General features: G+C 37.4%; 1 protein-coding gene across 3 annotated transcripts in view; it reads left to right on the forward strand.

The window, feature by feature from the left end:
* The window catches only part of lancl2 (LanC lantibiotic synthetase component C-like 2 (bacterial)), a 43,830-nt gene extending 23,421 nt beyond the window's left edge, over positions 1-20,409 (forward strand). The window contains exons 5-9 of one of the 3 annotated variants that reach the window (XM_088919153.1): positions 1,507-1,653; positions 3,786-3,968; positions 8,663-8,839; positions 9,873-9,945; positions 16,531-20,409. In XM_088919153.1, the coding sequence (XP_088775279.1) occupies positions 1,507-1,653; positions 3,786-3,968; positions 8,663-8,839; positions 9,873-9,945; positions 16,531-16,607 (657 nt within the window). In that variant the 3' untranslated portion in view covers positions 16,608-20,409. Of the gene's footprint in view, positions 1-1,506; positions 1,654-3,785; positions 3,969-8,662; positions 8,840-9,872; positions 9,946-13,935; positions 13,979-16,530 lie in introns of those variants that run through there. The other 2 variants (XM_088919154.1, XM_088919155.1) reach the window with 2 other exon arrangements.
* The last annotated feature ends 399 nt before the right edge of the window (positions 20,410-20,808 follow it).

Consider the following 20,808-nt stretch of genomic DNA (forward strand, 5'->3'; position numbering starts at 1 on the left):
CTTCATCTAGACCATATTCCTTAACCTAGGAATGTACTGATGTAGGGGCTATTACTACTGACTGAGCTGGCAAACAGTACTGGCTGCCTAGCTGTGAAACATGTCTTCCATGTTTACAGTATCTGTTCTTCTTGATCAATGACTTTTTTTTAGGACCCTGCTAAACACATTTTTATTAGGGTTAATAATCTGAGTTATTGCTTACTGCGATTTGTGTTTTATGTGATTTGTGTCCATTTTTGAAGATTGTTTTAGTATTTTTTTCATTTACTTTTACTTTTTAATTGGGACAGTAATATGCTTTTCTGTTGTAAAATGCTGTGTGCTTGACCCAGTGTTAAAGCTTGAACCCTATACTCTTCAGGTGTTGAAGAAAGCCTTAAACCTTAGGCAGTGATCACTGAAACTAACGTCTCAGCACTTACAAACGTACAAACTTCAGAGTGGCTAGAAAATGAACTGACTTCTCCGTCTCTTAAACACACATCCTAACGTGCTTCAAATCATCTAATCTGCCTCTGTTGTTGATACCCAGTAGACTGAAAACGACAAGATTTCATCTGAATTGGATCATAGACCCTTTGGTCAAGCAATATTGTTCTAGCCACATTTCTTCAATGTACCATACATTTTCCAGCCACTATGAGTTAAGATTTGCCTTTGCTTTATTAGTATAGCAGAGAGAAACATTTTTAGTCTGTATTGATATCATTATTACATTACTGGGCAACTGTAGTTTGAATGATTAGCTGAGATTGTTTTGAGCTTTATAAGAAAAGTCAGCTTGAATAAAGTTTATTGTAGATGAATTGCTTGAAACACAAATGAAGAATTTCTGTGTAAGTTGTATTGTTAAATGTACAAAACATTTGTGTAAACACTGAGAGCTGCGCCAATGTGTCATCATCTTATAAGAGCTGCAAGGACGTTATACAGTGGATCTGACAGGCCCACTATTTCCTGATCCTGACTAAATGGAATTTTCCAAGCCTAAATTCAAGTGTAATCATCTGCGATTAATCCTGCCTGCATTCCATTACCAGCTTTCAGCAGTTGTACCTGCGGGCATTCACTGCACTGGCCCAGCATCTATAGAACCATGTTTTTTCATTCTTCTCGGGGTGATTTGTAAATCAGAGAAGCACATTTCCCAGTTTCAGATGGAATAACTGTACTTGAATGCAGCTCTTTTTGCAAACCAATTTTTGTAGGGAAAGTCTTTCTTGGAAAAGATTTCGTATGACCTTGGTCATGCTTGCTGAAAGCCTTGAATTTTTAAACAGACCAAAGACAAAAGGGTTTTTTATGACTAACTTTGCAACACTGACAGTAACAGTTTATAATGCCCCTGACCCCATAACTGTATAAAACACTAACACCGGCAGATGTCCTTCATTTTTAATGATTACATTGAAATTGAATCCATTTTAATCAGCACTGTATTTCATGCCCAGTACAGCAATGCACTTAAGGTGAATTAAACACTGTCTGGGTTTATCTATGTAGGTTGTTGAAACCATTCTTGAATCTGGGAAGAATATGTCCAAAGAAGAGAAGAAAATGGATCGCTGTCCCCTCCTGTATCAGTGGCATCGGAAGCAGTATGTTGGTGCTGCACATGGTCTGGCTGGCATCTACTACATGCTTATGCAGGTACAAATGTTGGATACAGCTCTGCTGTTTTCTTCTGTCATGTCATGTTAAACATTTATTTATATAAAGATATCTTTAGAAAGTGGTGCTGTCTTTCAACAAGAAATTTCAGGATCACATACTGCATCAAATACAAGTTGTTTCCTGGAGATAATTAAGTGAGTTAGCTTTAGGGCGACTGCTAATTCTGAAATGATGAAAAAATAAGCTAATTCGTCTGTTCATCTTTCATTTGAGACAACCATTCAGTGTCTCTTAACTGATCACATGACGCATATTAATAGAAACACCTGGGATAGAAGGTGCAGTACCTTTTCAAACAAAGAACATGTTGGAATGAATTTAACAGAGTGTCTTTAGCTATTAAAAAAAAGGTGTGTTTAGTATTGAAAGTATGGGTAAATCTAATCAGGTGGTAAATAGGATGACAGAACTCTTTAGGTGCTATTTGATTTTAAAATATTTTAAATATGCAGATATTAAACTAATTTAAAGCAGATGTCTGAGCAAGAGAAAAGTCATTAATGAACTGAGATGACTGAACCATAAGAACCTGATATTGGCTATTAATAAGAGGAAGACATTTGACTTGTCTAGGCTGTTTGATTGCTAGTAGCTAATTGATCTCATTATATCAACCCGCTGTTTTTTTTTAAAAGAAGCCAGGTTTTCAATGTCATGGCAGGTATGATACCCAAAAGTTTTGTATCATAGAGCCAACCAGGTTGGTGTCTATAATTCTGACGTTGCATGTTAGAGCATAGGTTCACGTCACTAGCTCACTGTGACCAGGTGTCCCCAATGAGTTCGATGAGTGGCACACAATTGGCAGAGTACCACCAGAGGTAGAGAGAGGATTAGTCAGCTAGAAATCCTTTAGGCTGATCAGTAAAGTGTGACAGTTCATTCCATGTGTCCTGCAAGCTAATAAATACTCCACCCTTTTGGATGGACAATTAAGTAATGTATATATTCAAAATTGAATGATCAGCAAGCTCCCTGGGATACTAATCACAGCACAGAGAGTATCTTAATTTCAGCCCCATTAAAAAAAATATTATGCAGTAATTTTATGATTAAAAAAAATCAATTTGTAACAAACATTAGTTTTGTTGTGTGCAGCGCCATCTGGTGTTGTAACATTATTGATTCCTAATCCGCTCTATTAAACCAGCCTCTGAAGTTGAGAGGCAAACAGCTTTCATATTTAGAGTTTCCAAAATGCCCCTAAGTTTGCATTTACGTGCATCCAGTTACTGAGAGCTTATGTTGTTTAGTTTAAATTAATAATAATAAGGAAAAGTAAGGGAAAACTAATAAGCTATACAATGTCTTTCAAATCGAGAACTGGGATGTGCATTTTCTAGTAGAACCTGGTGCTGCTTTATATAATACTCAACAAAGACTGAGTCTGGTTTTAAATGACACAAGACTCCCTCTGCTCATCTGTTGTGCCTATTAGATATGAAACAACAAATACAATTCGTAGTGCTTACTGGAGTCCACATGGGGAGGACAGGAAGACAGAGGGAGGAAAATAAATGATCTGGCATGGATCCAGTGCCCCTGCTGTTTGTGGAGCAAAAAAGAAAATATAAGTAGAGGCCCACAAAGAGCAGGAGTATTAAAATTGTAAAGGAACAGAGCGGTAGCAAATCAGTTTGACTTCTGTCTCAAAGGGGAAATATTAAGAAGAAAAACAAATGTTTATTAAGATTTCTTAACAGTGGCTCTTATAATCTTTCTGTGCACGTACACTGTGCCTGAAAGGCTCCTGTGTTTTGCATGACTGTAGTGAGCAGCATTGCGATGATGTTTACATATTGTATTAAAGACTTAAGGATCTAGGATGAAAGGTCATATAGAACAGAGTCCCAAAAACAGTTCTCTTAACTTTCAAGGATAATGAATCCTTGTACTGTATGTCAAAATCATATCTATAACCATTTGTACGGGATCACATGAGTGTTCTATTCATCTTTTTGCCTGAAATATGTAGTTGTCCTCCTTTATTTTTCACTCGTAGGTCATTACCGTATGTCCTGTATATCATTTGATTTGTGTTTATGCACTGGAAGAATTGCTTTTTCCACTGGAAAAGAGAAACAATAAAATCAATCTTTTCTTTTCAGCCAGGAGTGAAGGTCAGTCAAGAAATGCTGACAGAGTTGGTGAAGCCCAGCATTGACTATGTACGCCATAAAAAGTTCAGATCTGGAAACTACCCATCATCCCTTAGTAATGAAACTGACCGTCTGGTCCACTGGTGCCATGGGGCTCCTGGAGTGATCCACATGCTGATACAAGCTTACATGGTCAGTAAGAGTTCTATGGCTCAGCATTTCATCTGGAAAGGTTTGCAGCATCCTAAGTATTAGGAATATATAATTTTAGTCAATATAAGGAAATTTAAATGCAGCAAAATGCCTGCCTTACCTTACACGTGGTTTGAGGAAACATTAATCCTTGGGTGGTGCGGTGTTTCTATGGCTAAGGATTTGCGCCTGTGGCTGGAAGGTTCCGGTTTGTTTCCTGCGGCCGGCACAGGAATCCTACTCTGTTGGGCCCATGGGCAAGACCCTTAACCCCAACTGCTCCAGGGGTGCCGTGTAAATGGCTGACCCTGCGCTCTGACCCCAAGCTTCTCTCCCTGTCTGTGTGTCTCATGGAGACCAAGTTGAGGTATGCGAAAAGTCAAATTCCTAATACAAAAAATTGTATATGGCCAATAAAGTGATCTGATCTTAATGATGTTTTGTTACACTCCACTGATTTGAATTAGCCAAATGTGTTTTAATGATCACAGAGAAGTGAAGGAGTGTAGGTGGACTCCCCTGTCCTGTCCACCTTTGAGCCATTTTATTAATGCATAACAGGCAGCTATGTTCAGTGCTGATTGAAGGAGAAGCACATCCCTCACTGACAGCATCAATTGCCAGCAAGAGGTCACTGTGTTCCTGAGAGTGTCCTGGCTAGATAACCCCACCCTACCCTCAGCAGTGGTGAGCAAATTGTCACATGACCAGGTGCAAACTCATGATCATAGTCATTCAGGAGGCTCCTCCTGAGTGACCCAGATTAACACTTTGAATCCTGAGGATAGATAGATAGATACTTTATTGATCCCGTGAGGGAAATTGCAGTGCAACAGCAGCTTAATACACACAACACAGCCACAGTGTAACGAATTATATAATAATAGTACAATACATACAATACAATACAAGAGTTACTCACAGTCCGGACGCACAAGAACAAACTAGAACAGAACAGTACACAGAAAATCGTATCACACTCATATCACACATATGAATATAAATATAGATGTAACTATAGATATAAATATAAATGTATTGCACAGGTCCCTGGCATATATTGCACAAAAAGTGGTTGTAAACGGGAAAAAGAAAAAGAAAGAGAACAGATGTAGCAGTAGATGTGTAGATGCGTTTAGTCCAGAAACAGGTCACTGTCGATGTTGCCTCTGCCAAGACGCAAGGTGAATGCGTTGTACAGTCTTATGGCAGACGGCAAGAATGACCTCCTGTAGCGCTCCCTGTCGCACCGTGGATGAATCAGTCTATTGCTGAACGTGCTCTTCATTCCTGCAAGCCTGTCATAGAGGGGATGGGAGAAGTTGTCCATGATGGCCTCTAGTTTGGACATCATTCTCCTCTCAGCCACTACCTCCAAGGATATCTGTGAATGAAGAGTTGCTGTGTCACCCTGATGTCTCAAGACCTTCACACTCACCCCCTGGGTGTATCACGCAGGCCAGTCACTCAGGAGGCTCCCTGGACAGTTTTATATGTACTACAAAAGCAATCTATAAAGGCGAAAAATTGTACACTTACGAGATACACTGGTGTTTGATAGCTGCTTAATACCTAGTTGCTGTTCAAGAAGAAAATGTTCCACATCCTGTTAGGATACTGTCATTAAATACGTATGCAGAGATAAATTTGTAATAGCAATATAACTGGCTGCTCCAGGACCAGATGTTCAACTGTTCAGTTCAACAGTTAGTCTAGTCACGTACTTCACTGGGATGGAATCCGTTAACCAGAATTCCATCTCCCACAGCCCACTCTGCTTTTGGACACCCAGGGGGTGAGGGTGACACAGCAACTCTTCATTCACAGATATCCTCAGGATTCAATCTGGACAGAATTACAACACTTTAATTAAAATACTTTTAAATAGATTTAAATTTAAATAGATTCTAAAGTTCTGTTTTCAAAGATGACCAGTGCTTTAGTAGTTGCTATCTCTTGCATATTGAAAAATATAAAAGAAGCCTTTTTAAGAGTATATATTGCATGGAGGTTAAAGTTACAGAGAGATTGTTGTGAAGGTAACCATGACAGCAACAGGGAGAGAAATGAAAAAAGCTGGATAAATGGAGTCTCCAGTTATCCTGCAAATTATCCCAAATTATACTGACCTCTAGTGGATTGAATGTGTTATTTTCAGAGTAAAACAACCATAAATTTAAAGTATGGCTTGTACATTTTTAGAATAATGTATCTTTACACCCATTAAACATGTTAATGTAATAGAAATATTTTTATTTTTTTGCATTTGTCATTAGGTTAATGACATTGCGTGTCCTAGCATTTCTTTTGAAATGATATGTTTTGGATTTTCTAAGAGTGAGAAAGCAAAATTTCATAACACCAGTCTGTTAAAGTAGTAACATTTTTTACTTATGCATTCCTTTAGAGTGATTTGAAAACAAAACTGGTGTATTAAAACTTCACTTGCAGGCAGAAGTGCAGAGTAGGGCTCTGGATTCCAGAGTGCAGGGGGTGGGACACTGCTGTAGTACCTTCAAAAGAGTTCTTCACTCTGACGGGTCCAGTCGGTGCTTTAAATCTGCCTGCTTCATAACCCTTACAGTTCATTATTATTAGGTCATCATGAGCATTTCTTCTTATTTGATTTACCTGATAAAATAAACTTGTATGTACAGTAATGACTACTGCACTTTAGAGCAGTGGAATGTGGTATATATAAAAATCTATATTTTCCATAAACAGTGACACAATATATGTGCCAGTATGTCTGCTTCACAGCACATAGTTTTCATGATAGAACTGTAAACATAATATTAGAAGTACCCTATAGATTTAAACAAAGTCAATATCAAACATCTTTGTTCCTGTCCTTGACCTGGAACCAGTTGTAGGAGCTCAAGACAGAAGCTTACAGGAAATCTCTCTTGCAGATATGACATCTCAAACACTGGGCTTAATGAAGGTTAATGCCTGTACTACCAATGAAGCAAAAATAGACGTTGTGGTTCTTGGAGACTTCATTCTCTGCAATATGGCAACAAAACAATGCTCCAGGGATTGTGAGACAACAGTTTGCTGTTGCCCAGGAGCCAAAGTGTCTTATATCCTCCATAGATTCACCAGGTTCCTAGCTAAGGCAGGCCACCACACAGTTGTTGTTTTCATGTAGGTACAAATGACATTTTGTATAAACAGCATGCTTTCCATCTGCAACAAGGTAAGGTATAAATCTGTGGTTTTCTTGTGAATCTCACCAGCACCAGGTAAAGGTGAACAACTACAACTATTAATCTGTCAACACAGTGAGGGCATGGTGTGCAAAAGAAGGCTTCAGCTTTCTCAGCTATTGGAAACCTTTCAGTGGCCACCGCCAACTGTACAGATGAAAGGGACTACACCTAAATCATATGAGCACCAATTGTCTTAGCAAAAGGATGCAAAAAGAAATCCAGAAACATTCAACTGAAGTGGAAAGGAAATAAAACATTAAAACTCCAAAGAAAAAAGTTACATGGGGAGCAAAGAACAAGGGAGAAACAGAGAAAACAAAGCACCATAATTAACTGCTTATACAGTACCTAAATACTGTGAGTATTACAAAATAAATTACATAAGATAGAAGTCGCCACATTACCAGGCAGTTATGATATTTCTGTGATCCCTAATAACATGGCTGGTTGAAAATGATGGAGATGAATGTGATATTAGTTTAGATTCACCCTGTTTTGGAAACAAAGGAAAGATAGAAGAGAAGGTAGTGAAATATTCACACAGTCTAAAGACATACTGGTAGGTCAATTGGTTTCTGTAAAATTGGTCCTGGTTTGAGTGTGTAGCATTATACTGTATATCCAACCATTCATCCACTTATCCAGTACAGGGTTGCAGGGGGAAGAAAAAACATACAGATTTACCTGAGTGCTTCTTTATTCAAAGGGTTGTGGGAGTGTGGGACAAGCTACCCAGCTATGTTGTTTAGCTCTGGCTTGTTTCAAGAAACAGCTAGATGAGATCCTCGATTAACTACAAACTCCCAAATGGGTTAGATGAGCCAAATGGCCTCCTCTTGGTTGTACTCTTATGTTCTTAGCAACATCCTTTCTCACTGCCTGGAAATTGCAACAGTCCTGGTCTATAGATTGTAGCCCATTCCTGGCACTGTATGGAATGGAGATTTTCTGATATATTTTCACGAGTATTGCATGTCTGAGGTTGTCTTAGTGTACCAGACATTTATTCTTTACAGCAGGTAACTCTTTTATTTAGCATTTTTTTTCTTCTACACCGGACAACATTTGACAGTTTGGATGTTCCAGTGAAATAAATATACAAGGCATTTTGTTTCAAGTGAGGAGATGCAACAGACTCCACACTGAAAAATAGAAGAAAAAATGTTTCAGCCGTGTAACTTAGGTGTGCCAGTGTTTGGCTGCATCTTTACAGACATCTGTAACTTTGTAAACCTCTATAGAGCGACAGATGAAAGTATTGGAATCCTTATTTATTTATTTCTAGAGACAGGTATTTTCTTATTTTGACTTTGTTTTTCATTTCTTATTTGCCTTAGGGGCAATGTAGTATTCAGTTAATACTTAGAAGGAAATTGGAGAATCAAAACTCACAATCCTTTGTTGGCAATAATCATATTTCAAGTAGTGCTGCTGCCGATTCTTCTTGAATGAGGAATAAGTGCTGTGCTTTGTTTATCCCAGGTCTTCAAGGAGGAGAAGTACCTGAAGGATGCGGTGGAGTGCGGGGAGGTCATCTGGCAGAGGGGCTTGCTGCGCAAGGGCTATGGTATCTGCCATGGGACTGCAGGCAACGGCTACTCCTTCCTCTCTCTCTACAAGCTGACGCAGGAGAAGAAGTACCTGTACCGAGCCTGCAAGGTGGGCCGTTGCAGGAGCGGTGTTAGATTTGCAGGATCTTCAGGTTCTTTGAAAAGACCTGCAGGAGCGATTGAATGGAGTTGGGTGTCAATGGGTGACAATCCTGTACAGGTGTGAGAGAGGCTGTACTGCAGTTGTGCACCTGGGGAGATATGGTCCCCTGAAATCAGGTTTAAGGTAATAGTGAGGCTGTGCTTCGACTGTTGAGGGAATCGGGTAATATTAATGAACTTGCATAGTTTTTCTAAGTTTCAAATCATTCCTGAAATGTGCTAGGTAGCTTTAACATTGCCACAGTATTTACAGTATTTTAAAATAATCTTCCTGCCCTTCTTGGGAGAATATTAACTTCTTGATTCATGAAAAATATTTTCTTCCTGTGTAGGAAAAGTGAAGAAAGAAAGTGTGCAGTGCTTTTCCACTAGCTGAATATTTCATAACTACAACAAAACTAACATAATTACTTGAAACTTTAATGTAGAAATAAAGGCCTCTGTAATCCCTGATATTTATGTGCACTCCTTAAACTTCTACTGTATGTTTATGTATCATAACCTATATCCATATATAATATAGTATATATTTATTGTGTATATTATTACACTTTCAATTACCAACATAACTTTTCCGTCACAGAACACTGATGTTGCCTCATCAGAACACTGAGTTTGACAATCAGAGCTTGTAAATTCTGACTGGTCTGCAGGTAAAAGTTTTGATTTAATCAAGGGTAAATTATGCTCCTAACCCGAGATGGCATCTTAGCAATTCAACTCTGACGTACGTCCATATATTGTATTGTCTCAATCTTCAACACAAGTGCTGTTTCCTCTTAAGGGAAGGTACTACAAATTAGCTGCAGTATTTAGTATTAGCATAGTTGGAATACCTGCACATGGGGTTTCAGAGTGTTGCACACGCTTTATCAACAAAATTAGCAACAGACCACCTAGTAAAGTGAACAAACAGAAATGCTATGAGTAGCAATTGTTGAAAGAGTTTCCCTTACTGGTATGGTTGTATTTTTTTCCAGTTTGCGGAGTGGTGTTTAGACTATGGAACACATGGATGCCGTATCCCAGACAGACCTTACTCTCTGTTTGAAGGTAATATCTTGCTTTTTTAATTACATGCAGGAAGCAGTGTGAGAAGCAATTATCTGAAATTGTCATAACATTTTCCCAGACCCAATTTATTTAATCAATTTAATTGCCTCGTACTATTATTGCAGCATTTCCAAGCTGTCTGGCATCAATCTGAAGATTAAAGTTTGTGTGACATTTTTGTCCATGTAGCTTTCTCTGTAATTTAAGCTTGTAATTTTAAATATTTTTAAAAATCACTATTTTTATAGTTGACATTCTGAAGTAAAAAAACTACAATAACTGAGCATTTGCACAGACGTAGAGCTTGCATTAGTAACTACACTGCCAAACCAGGATCAAATAGGGTGAATGGGCTTGATGGACTTGATGGAAAGCAATAGGAAGGAGAGAAACAAAAACCCATCAAGTGTTAATGCAGATTTAATGCAGATTAGTATTTAATATTTTTTTTACATTTCCGGATGAAGCAATGCTTTTACATATACAGTGGGTATAGAAAGTCACCACTCCCTTTCAAAATGCTCACCTTATGTTGCCCTAAAGCCCAAAAAGTAGAAGAAATCAGTCTTTTTCCAGTTTTATTTACAAGTTGTACAGTACCTTGCAACATCCAAGTGAAAAAAAGAAAGCAAAATTTATATAAATAAATAAAGTAGAATAACTGGGTGGGATGAAAGAACACATCCCTGAGGTAATATTTGGTGGAAGCACCTTTTGCTTGAATTACAGCCTTGAGTCGGTTTGGAAACATTTCTACCAACTGCACACCTAGAGGGAGGAATATTTGCCCATTCCTCCTTACAGAATTGTTCAAACTCAGTCAAACTGCGTGGTGATCGTTGATTCACCTTCCTGTCCTTCAGCCACTGTACAGTTGCTTTGGCAGTGTGCCTTGGCTCATTGTCATGTTAAAAGATGAACCATCTTCCCATTTTCAACTCCCTGGCTGAGGGCTGCAGGTTTTCTTCAAGAAGTTGCCTGTATTTTGCACCATCCATCTTCCCTTCTATCCTGACAAGTGTCCCAGTCCCAGTTGAAGAGAAACACCCCCACAACAGGATGCTGCCACCGCCGTGCTTTACTGTAGGAATGGAGTTCTTTGGATAGTAAGATGTATTGGGTTTTTGCCAGACATACTGTTTTGCATTTCGGCCAGAAAGTTTGATTTTGGTCACATCTGACCATAGCACCTTTTTCCACTTTGCCACAGAATCCTTAAGGTGCTTTTTAGCAAAACATAAAATAAAAAAAGCCACATTAAGTCTTGTTTATTTTTTTTTCTTGCCACCCTCCCATAGAGGCCAGATTTGTAGAGTTCTTGTGATATTGTTATCACATGCACACAATGACCAGTCTCTACCATAAAGGCCTGTAGGTCCTTCAGAGTTGCCATCTGCCTCTTGGTAGCCTCTCTGATCAGTCTCCTTCTTGGTTGGTCATCCAGTTTTGGAGGGACTGCCTGATCTAGGCAAGGTCTGGGTGGTGCCATATGCCTTCCACTTCGTAATGATGGCCTGTAATGACTGTGCTCCATGGGATACTTAAAGTCTTTGAAATCTTTTTACATCCATCTCCTGACTTGTACCTTTCCACAACTTTATCTTGAAGTTCTTTTGAAAGCACCTTCCCACCCATAGTGGATTCTTTGCTTTGAAAGGCACTTCCAAGCAGTGGAATCCTCTAAAAAAAGCTGATTTTATTCTGAACTAATCAAAATCACCACAATTGATCACAGGTGGGAGCCAGTTAGTTTGTTGTGTGATCTGTAAGGTGATTGATTATACCTGAGCAAGTTTACAAATGCAGTTGTAAGGGGGGTGTTCACTAATTCAAATAAGATATTTTACTGTTGTAATATTAATTTTCAGAATGTTTTAGAATTTTATTTTCACTTGGCTGATGTAGGTTACTGTGGGTAAATAAAAATGGAACAAGCCTAATTTAATTTGTTTTTATTTTCAGTGTCATACAACAAAAGGGAGTGGTGACTTTCTATACCCACTGTATCTAACACGAATGTTTATTTTCTGATTATTAAATAATATTTGGATATTTACCTGTCTTGTTAAAGTGTGGTACTGTACTTGAAAGGGATAAATTGTTTAGCTGATAATGAGACAAATACCTTCTTTGTGGGATGTTGTATTATTCTGGAAAGTCTCTGACTTAAGTCTTGTTCAATTTCTAACCTTGACTTTGGAACCATAGTTTTTTAAATTGGTACAAATACATAGATGAGCCATTTTAATGTAATCTTTGATCAGATTGTTGCATTTGAGGCTCAAGTTTGCAATGTTGTGACTTTCTTTTTATGAGCTTTGAAACGTTGAACATAGTCATGTGAAAAAGAAAGCACACCCTCTTTCAATTCTATGGTTTAATATCAGGACATAATAAAAAATCATATGACCCTTACCAGGTCCTAAAATTAGGTAAATCTTACCTCAGGTGTCGAACAACACATAAGAGATTCCACTATGTCATTATTTATTTAACAAAAAATAAGCCAACATGCAGAAGCCATGTGTGAAAAACTAAGTACGCCCCATGATTCAGTAGCTTGTAGCTCGTTTTCTGTATGAGTTCATCAGCCTCTCACGCTGTTTTGGAGAAATTTTGGCCCACTCTTCTTCACAACATTGCTTCGGTTAATTGATATTTGAGGACATTTGTTTATGCACAGCTCTCTTAAGGTCCTGCCACAGCATCTCAATGGGGTCTGGAGTTTGATTTGACTATTCCTCGATTCTTTTCTTTTTCAGCCATTCAGTTGTAGATTTGCTGGTGTTCTTGGGATCATTGTCCTGTTGCATGACCCAGTTTCGGCCAAGCTTTAGCTGTCAGATAGATGGCCTCACATTTGTCTCTAGAATACTATGGTATAAAGAAGAGTTCATGTTTGACTCGATGACTGCAAGGTGCCCAGGTCCTGTGACTGCAAAACAAGTCCAAATCATCACCCCTCCACCACCGTGCTTGACGGTTGGTATGAGGTGTTTGTGGTGATACGCTGTGTTTGGTTTTCGCCAATTATGGCGTTGTGCATAATGACCAAACATCTCCACTTTGGTCTTGTCTGTCCAAAGGACATTGATCCAGAAATCTTGTGGTTTGTTCAGATGCAACTTTGCAAACCTAAGCCGTGCCGCCATGTTCTTTTTGGAGAGATGGGGCTTTCTCCTGGCTACCCTTCCATGAAAGCCATACTTGCTCAGTCTTACTGTCGTACTGTCATGAACTTTAATATTTAACATGGTAACCGAGGCCTGTAGAACCCTAGATGTAGCTCTTGGGTTCTTTGCGATTTCTCTGAGCATTATACGGTCTGACCTGCTGGGACGCCCACTCCTGGGAAGATTGGCAACTGTCTTGAATGTTCTCCATTTGTAAATAATCCTTCTCACTGTAGAATGATGGATTTCAAATTGTTTGGAAATGGCCTAATAACCCTTCCCAGATTGATGAGCAGCAACAATTGCTTCCCTGAGTTATTTGCTGATGTCTTTTCTTCTTGACATGGTGTTAACACACACCTGAATGCTCCAGATCACCAGACTGCCAATACTTCTTCTTTTATAGAGATGGTCACATTTCCTGATGATCAATTAATCAAGTGCATTTGATTAGCAGCACCTGGCTGCTAATTACCTTCTTTATTCCTATGGAAGCAGTAAGGGTGTACTTAATTTTTCCACATGGTTTCTGCATTTTGGCTTACTTTTTGTTGAATTTATAATGACATAGTGAAATCTGTTATGTGTTGTCTGTTATCTAAGTATACTGTAGATTTGTGTAATTATAGAAGATGGTGAGGACCAGACCATTGTTATTTATGCCCTGATAATGTAAACCATTGCATTGAAAGAGGGTGTACTTTCTTTTTCACATGACTGTAGAAACATTTGTACCCTTAAACATCTCTCCTGATTAGCAGGAGAGCAGTTTGTTTAGAACAGAAGCTAATGAGTACATACTGTATCTCTTTTCCAGGCTTGACTGCTGTAATGTAGCCCTTGCTGGTGTATCCCAACTTGTTCTTAACAGGCTGGCGCATGGTCCAAACACAGCTGTTCAGATTTGAACTAAAATTAAAATGTATGACCATACACCATCTGTTTTAGCTTCCTTCCACTGACTCTGTGTTGACTACAGAATAAAAGTCTAAGTACTGCTGCTCATCATTAAGGGCTTGAATGCTCTGGTACCTGACTACATTAGTGGACTCTGATCTCCTTTAAAGGTCTTTTGTGTTCTTTATACTCGTGCTTTCTTTCAGTTTCCAAAAGTAGGACACAACATCCTAAGAGACCATGGAATGATTAGCCTGCTTGCAAGTCACTCTGTACATTTGAATTGTTTTAAAAGTGATTTTAACACACTAGCTTTTAATTGTTTAATTTTTGTACAAAATCTGTACATATTTGCTTCTAATGTCTTTGCTATTTGTTTTATTCTAATGTACAGTACCTTGAGATGTGTCATGAAGGGCCCTATGTAATTATTGTAGAGGAAGACTACACTTAACTTTGTATTTGGGCAAGAGATTGATTCAACATGCAGTTCCCCATATACTGTACAGTACAGTACATAATATATGTACTGTATCAAGCAGACAAAATGGCAATGCGCTATCTACAGTATTTTCCTTATAACTCAATTTAATACCTTATGTACACTAGTAAATACCACTTCTTGTCTTTTTTGTCCTGTTATAAATAAAATGTATTTAACTTTTGAAAAGAATGTACAAGCTCATTCTCTTGAGGTTGACAAGAGATCTGAGGATACACTCTTATTAGTACCTTGGGGATATTGTTGGAACATAATGTACAAATTATGTAACTAAAATTCTTACCTTTAGTTCTACCCTTACTAAAATAAATCTGATGTTTTTCAGGTATAAAAGTAAGTGGTTTGGTTTGGTATAAAAAAGGTTTGGCTTTGTCCAGGTTGATAGAGTGCAATAACTTATGCTAACAGAACACTGACACGTCACAAAGGTAGAAAGAAGTATACACATTACAGGAAGAGACTGAAAAGGTTACTTTTAAGAAGGAGACTGTGACATCACTACAGTGACAGAAGGAAAGAAAGGGAAAGACTGAAGGAGAGAGAATGACAAGAGGTGATGATGGAGACAAGAATACAGTGAAAGGGAGAGAGATTGGGGGCGGGGGGGGGGGGGATGAAAAGGACAGAAATGTGTTGCATTTGGAATAAAATAAAACAGTAAACCAAATTTTTAACTGTTACCATTATACAGAGAAATGTGCAATCATTTAAACAACATTTAGATTCTGAATTGACACATCTGTAAAAAAGCAGAAAACATTATTAAAATCATAAATTTGTTTAAGTTTTCATTTTGTTCATCACAGCAGTGTTGAGCAAAAAAATAACTGAGAAACAAAGATTTCATATGTGCAGTACAACTTCCTCATTCTAAATTTCCCAGTTCTTTCTGAATCAGTTACATAGGAAACAAGCTTTTGCTGAAAGTTCTTGTGGAGTTTTCAGGTACTGTATAACTGGTGTAAGTTTCTTTTGAATGGCTGAAAGAGCTTCATACTGACAGTCCCTAGAGGCCCTACTCCCAGACTGGGGTAGCCCACTTCTGAAAGCCTCTCCAGAAGAGCAAAGGAGCAGCAGGTTCAGACAGAATTCTCACAGCCTGGTTTTAACATGAGACATGACAGCGGGCTGTGTAGGTAGAAGCTTGCAAAACTGTTAACCCCACAGTAGTAATGTCTAATTTTAGTGAAAAAATAATTGAACTAGGGTTAAAATACAAGGTTTATATTTGAGGGTATATTGGGATATTTTAGGAGGTTTTGTTTCCAAAGCGTTTATTTTAAGTGTTGTGGAATGCAGTACTGTAATGATTTGGTATGTATTATCATCTGAGTCCTGGGGCAGGGCTATTGTCAGTGCCTGGTCTATACTCAGTCCTGCTGGGAGTTCTGAAATAAATTTGAAAAATTTAGCTTTTAGAAGAATAAAATCTGATTACAATTTTTGTGTGCAAAACTTTTTACATAACCAGAGAGTTTACATTTAGTACTGAGAGATTCAAACTATGTTAGAAGCATGTACTGTGTACTGTGGGTGCAATCCCTTAATTAAACCTCTTCAGGCTGGTGAAAAGGAGAAGTTATCTAAATAATTCACTAGTAGGAACATCTATTTTTCTCCTTCTCTCTTTCAAGCACAGTGTGGTTCAGTTTTGAATGTAGCTGACATTGGAGTGTAAGTATTACATTTAGAAGACATCATGGTGCATTAACATTCCTCTTTGGATGATCATTATTGCAGAAAACTTAAACATGACAAATGGAATTGAAATTTAACTTGAAAAAAATAATATTAAAATGCTTATATTATTAGAATTAAAACTGTTTTAATGTTTTACTCAACCTGGAATTCCTATTGATTAGTCTAGAACGTGCTAAAAACATCGGACTTTGTTGACAGGGTGGGATAATGTTTGTTGCATAAAAAGGTTGTCTTCATTTATGCCATAATACCATATAAATAGTTACTTGTGCTCTGAGCAGATAATTTCTGACCCTGATATTTTTTTTGCAGGTATGGCAGGAGCAATTCACTATCTATCTGATGTGTTAAAGCCAGAAACATCTCGTTTTCCAGCCTTTGAACTTTAACCCCTGAGGCCAAGGAACTAAATTTTCTTTGTAAAGTACGAGCCAGCACAGTGCGTGTTTGCAGCAAAGCTTCTGGACAACTGAGCGCCTCAAATACCACCTCCAGAGCAAAACACTGTGCTTCTTCCTTTGGATATTAAGATATTCCAACAAGGCATGGACACAGAAGACTTCGGTCTTTAACACTCAGCTTTCCTAGAGGTCCATGTAGCTTGGAAATTTAACCTCAGCCACTTGCAAGCATTAAGTATGAATCTTTAGCATATGCATGTTTCTTCCAGCGTTGTCAGTGGATATCTTGTTTCTGTTCATTTTTTGTCCCTTTGTATGACACACTCACCTTGGTCTCTTGGTCTCTGTCGTTCTGTCTTTCTGTGCATGGGGAAAGCAAACTGCGGGCAATAGATCCTGCCAGTGTAAGAGCATTGCAGAAAAAAACAAATTTTTGCAACAACAATGTACAAAATAAGTCAAGTTAGTCATTGGTGTGTGTTCGTAGATCTGATGTTGGTTTTCATTTGAGTTTCAGGCACTGAGTAAAAAGTAATGAAATAATTTAACTTTATGGTTGGTTGTTTTCTTTAGGAGCTGGGGGAAAAATTCAAGTTTGACATTTGTAGTGCCACATATAGAGATATATTAGCCTGTTTTTGGTTTTGTAATCTTCTTGGATATAGTTACACTCTTCACAAAGCTGCCGTAGATGTTTAACATTATTGTTAAAATATGTATATAGTACGTATATGCACATTGAACAACTGATCTCCATGCTTCCTGATCTCCTTCACTAAGCTTCATGATCACTTTATGCAAAGTTCTGCATATCTTTCAGTCATCTAACGTCCTGGGACAATACTAGGAATGTCAATTATCAATAAATTAAAATGATTATTTCAATTTCAAGCTTTATTGTCCCCTAGGGGAAATTTGTTTAATTTGATTAATCGGGTTCCTGAGATTTGCATTAAATTATCAGTAAAAATAACACAGCGACATCTTTGAGAATCACATTTGAATGTAAGTTCTAAGAATTTATAAGCACTACCATCAGATCGTATTGGTATTCCAGGCCTAAAAACTTGTTCTGGTCAGTTTTAATAACCTTGAACTGACATTCATCTCATTTTCTTTTCTATCTTTCAAGAGGAAATTTAAAAGTTGACGAGAACATTTTTATTAATATCAGATTATTAAAACTACAGTTAAACAGTCAGAATTTCCTGGTGAGTATACAGTATATGGACAACTAGCAACTCTGTTTTATGAAAGCTGGCCAAAGTCAAACTGTCCACCTCCCGCACAGACCTTTATTTGATGACAATGGACCCACTACACATTCTGTATAAATAAGGTGTGCTGTTAGTGTCTATTTATAGCATTAATGAGCATAATCCAACAACTTATTTAAAGATTGTATTTTAAAAAATTAGCTAGTTACCCAGATCTATTTTGTACCAACCACCAAACAATTTCGGCATGGCCTAGCTCTCTGCCTTTTTATTAACAAAATGATTTTGTGTTGATGAGACTAGATTTAGCTGTCGCATGTTAAAAACTCACTGTTTTTCTGTACCTCTTGCTAAGGGTTTTCTTGGCATGGTGTTCTTGTTCCATGTTGTATTGTGTTGAATCCCTGATCCCCATGTTCTGGAGTCAGTATGTTTCTCATGTAATGAAGCCATGATGTCTTCCTCACACAGTTTTTCTTGCTTCCTGTTGGTTCCTTGGTGGTTAACTGCTGGTATCATTACAGTGCCTATCAGTCTGCTAATCTCTGCTAATGTCACAAAGGATATTTTCCTGCTGTGAAAATGTGCTTAGTTAAGGTCAGTATCTTGTACAGTATGCCTTTGCCCAAACAGCCTCTCAAGAGAATCCTTAATGGTTCCTACCTTTCTTGTTGTTACCATTCATCCCAAATTAAAAATTGAAAGCACATCTCAACAGTTTAGCTTTAGCTATAACTGCATGCTATCATCTGCATGTTTTGGGATTTTGCATGAAGCAAAAGCACACTTCCAAACATCACACACAAATTCTTTTAAAAGTGCAGTTAGTTGTAAAGTAAGCATCACAAATGTGATTAATAATAACTTTATACGCAAATTATTTTGTAGACATTCATTTTTATTTAAAGAACTACTTGGCAAATATTCACTTCCATTTTTTAGTTTCTCACAGTACTGTGAAGCATTTTCACAGTGTATTCTGAAAATGCTTGGTTGTCATTTCTACATCTGAAGGGGGTGGTAGGTTTTTTTTTATAGCTTTGCTACTCAATACTAATGAACAAATGCACAGAGCCTTCTGACTAGATCTATACAGTGTATGTGTTATTGTAATGAGAACTATAAGGCAATTGTGTCTGCTCTTGAGTTATTTTTCACACAGCTTAAGGTATGAAGGATAGTCTGCAGTAGTGATATTAAACTGACTTGCAATAGACAGTAAACATCCCCAGGCTTAGTAATAATGAATACTAGATTTTGGTTAATAAAAATGTCTTACTGTACAAGCCCAGTTAAAACAATGGGAAAGAGGGAGCAAAGTCTCACTCATTTGACAGGAAAGGTGTGCTGTATAAAGTTGGTAGTGAATGCTACCAAATTAAACGGTAATATGCCTAAACCGTGGTTCAGAGCTTCAATAGAATTAACTGCATGATTAACCTTTCTGAAATATAAAGTGTCAACACTTCTGCATACTGTAAAAAATTATAGCTTCCTGATACAAGAATGATGTGGTTTTAGTGCTCCGTCATTGGAATCATTTAAGTGAGCCATAGCCATGGTAGTACCACATCAAAACATCAACCTAGTTTTCAGTTCTGAACACAGTCTGGCCTGTTTACCAGAGGTTATGCGTCCATATGAGATCAGCAAATACAGTATAAGGCTTAAAATGTGTGGTAGATAGTTCACAATTTTTCCTTAATCTTTGCAGTATCTTAATTTGAATTGACAGAAAAGGTGCTTGACTGTGTGAATGAATAGGCTAAGACATCTTCTGAACAGTTGAACCTTTTAAAGAACTATCAGTTATTATTGTGTATTGTGAAATACAAAACAAAACAATCTTGGGAAGTTTGAGTGCAAGATCTTTGTTTACATATATTTTTCATGAAAAGGCTCTTAGTGCATTTACATAATAAAGTACATACAGTAAATGTTGCCTTGTAGTTCTTAAACTGTCAAGAAAAACATTTTCTTCAGGTGTACTTTGGGCAAAATAATATCAAATAGAGAATGTTTTTAAACAACATTTTGTACTTTGTCGCAAAATATTAAAATGAAATCAAAATGTACAGTCAATTCAGAATTGGAATTTCAATGAAGAAAAATGGACAAGATTTAATTTTACAGCCATTTAACAATGGCAAGAAAAGGGTAAAAAATGCCCCCAATGTACTTATTTTAATATGTTGTAAACCATTACATAATATTGGCCAAAATAGTCTTATTAAAAAAGTAACCAGCTTACTGTCACTAAGATGCCAGTACTGTCAACCAGATGCCTGCCACTAAGTGCCAAATACAGAAATAATCTAGGGAAGAGCTTTCTGTTGTGTATTGTTGCTGTAAGTGTACTGTTTCGTCTTTAACAGAATGACATGTTGTAACACTGTTCAGAGTTTAGGTGAAAAGTCTTCGGTGTCAACTGTATAAAAAAAATATGTTAAAGTGAGGCTCTGTCACATGCTTTCCTTTCTTGTCACCTGTGCTGTAAACGATAAAAATTAAATTACAAAATTATAATTGCTTTATACAAACCATTTCCAAATAAAATGTAAACCCATTGTAAACCAGTCTTGACATTTTATTTTAGAATGACAGCCAAAAATGATGATATAATATTTAAGGTTTCTCATTTTTGCAGTTGCATTACAAAATATTTTTTTCTCTGTTTGGATATGTTGGAATGAAGGTCTCCTTCTGTTTAGCTGATGTTGGTGGATACAGACTAATGCACAAGTGTGGTTTTGCTCTTTGGGCTTTTGGAAACCACCTTTGTTAGAGTTGAACTCTACAAAAAACTATACTGAGTGTCAAAAGAAACAACATTACTGCATCAGATTCATAAAGTTATTGTCATGTAGGTACTGTATTCGATGATTTACTTGCAACATGAAGTAGGTAAATTCATTATCCTATTCAAGATTTATCAACAGAGCTGACAATGAAGCAGAACTATACTCTGAAAA

Source organism: Atractosteus spatula, chromosome 6, assembly GCF_055471065.1.
Source record: "Atractosteus spatula isolate fAtrSpa1 chromosome 6, fAtrSpa1.hap1, whole genome shotgun sequence".
Taxonomy (NCBI): Eukaryota; Metazoa; Chordata; class Actinopteri; order Semionotiformes; family Lepisosteidae; genus Atractosteus; species Atractosteus spatula.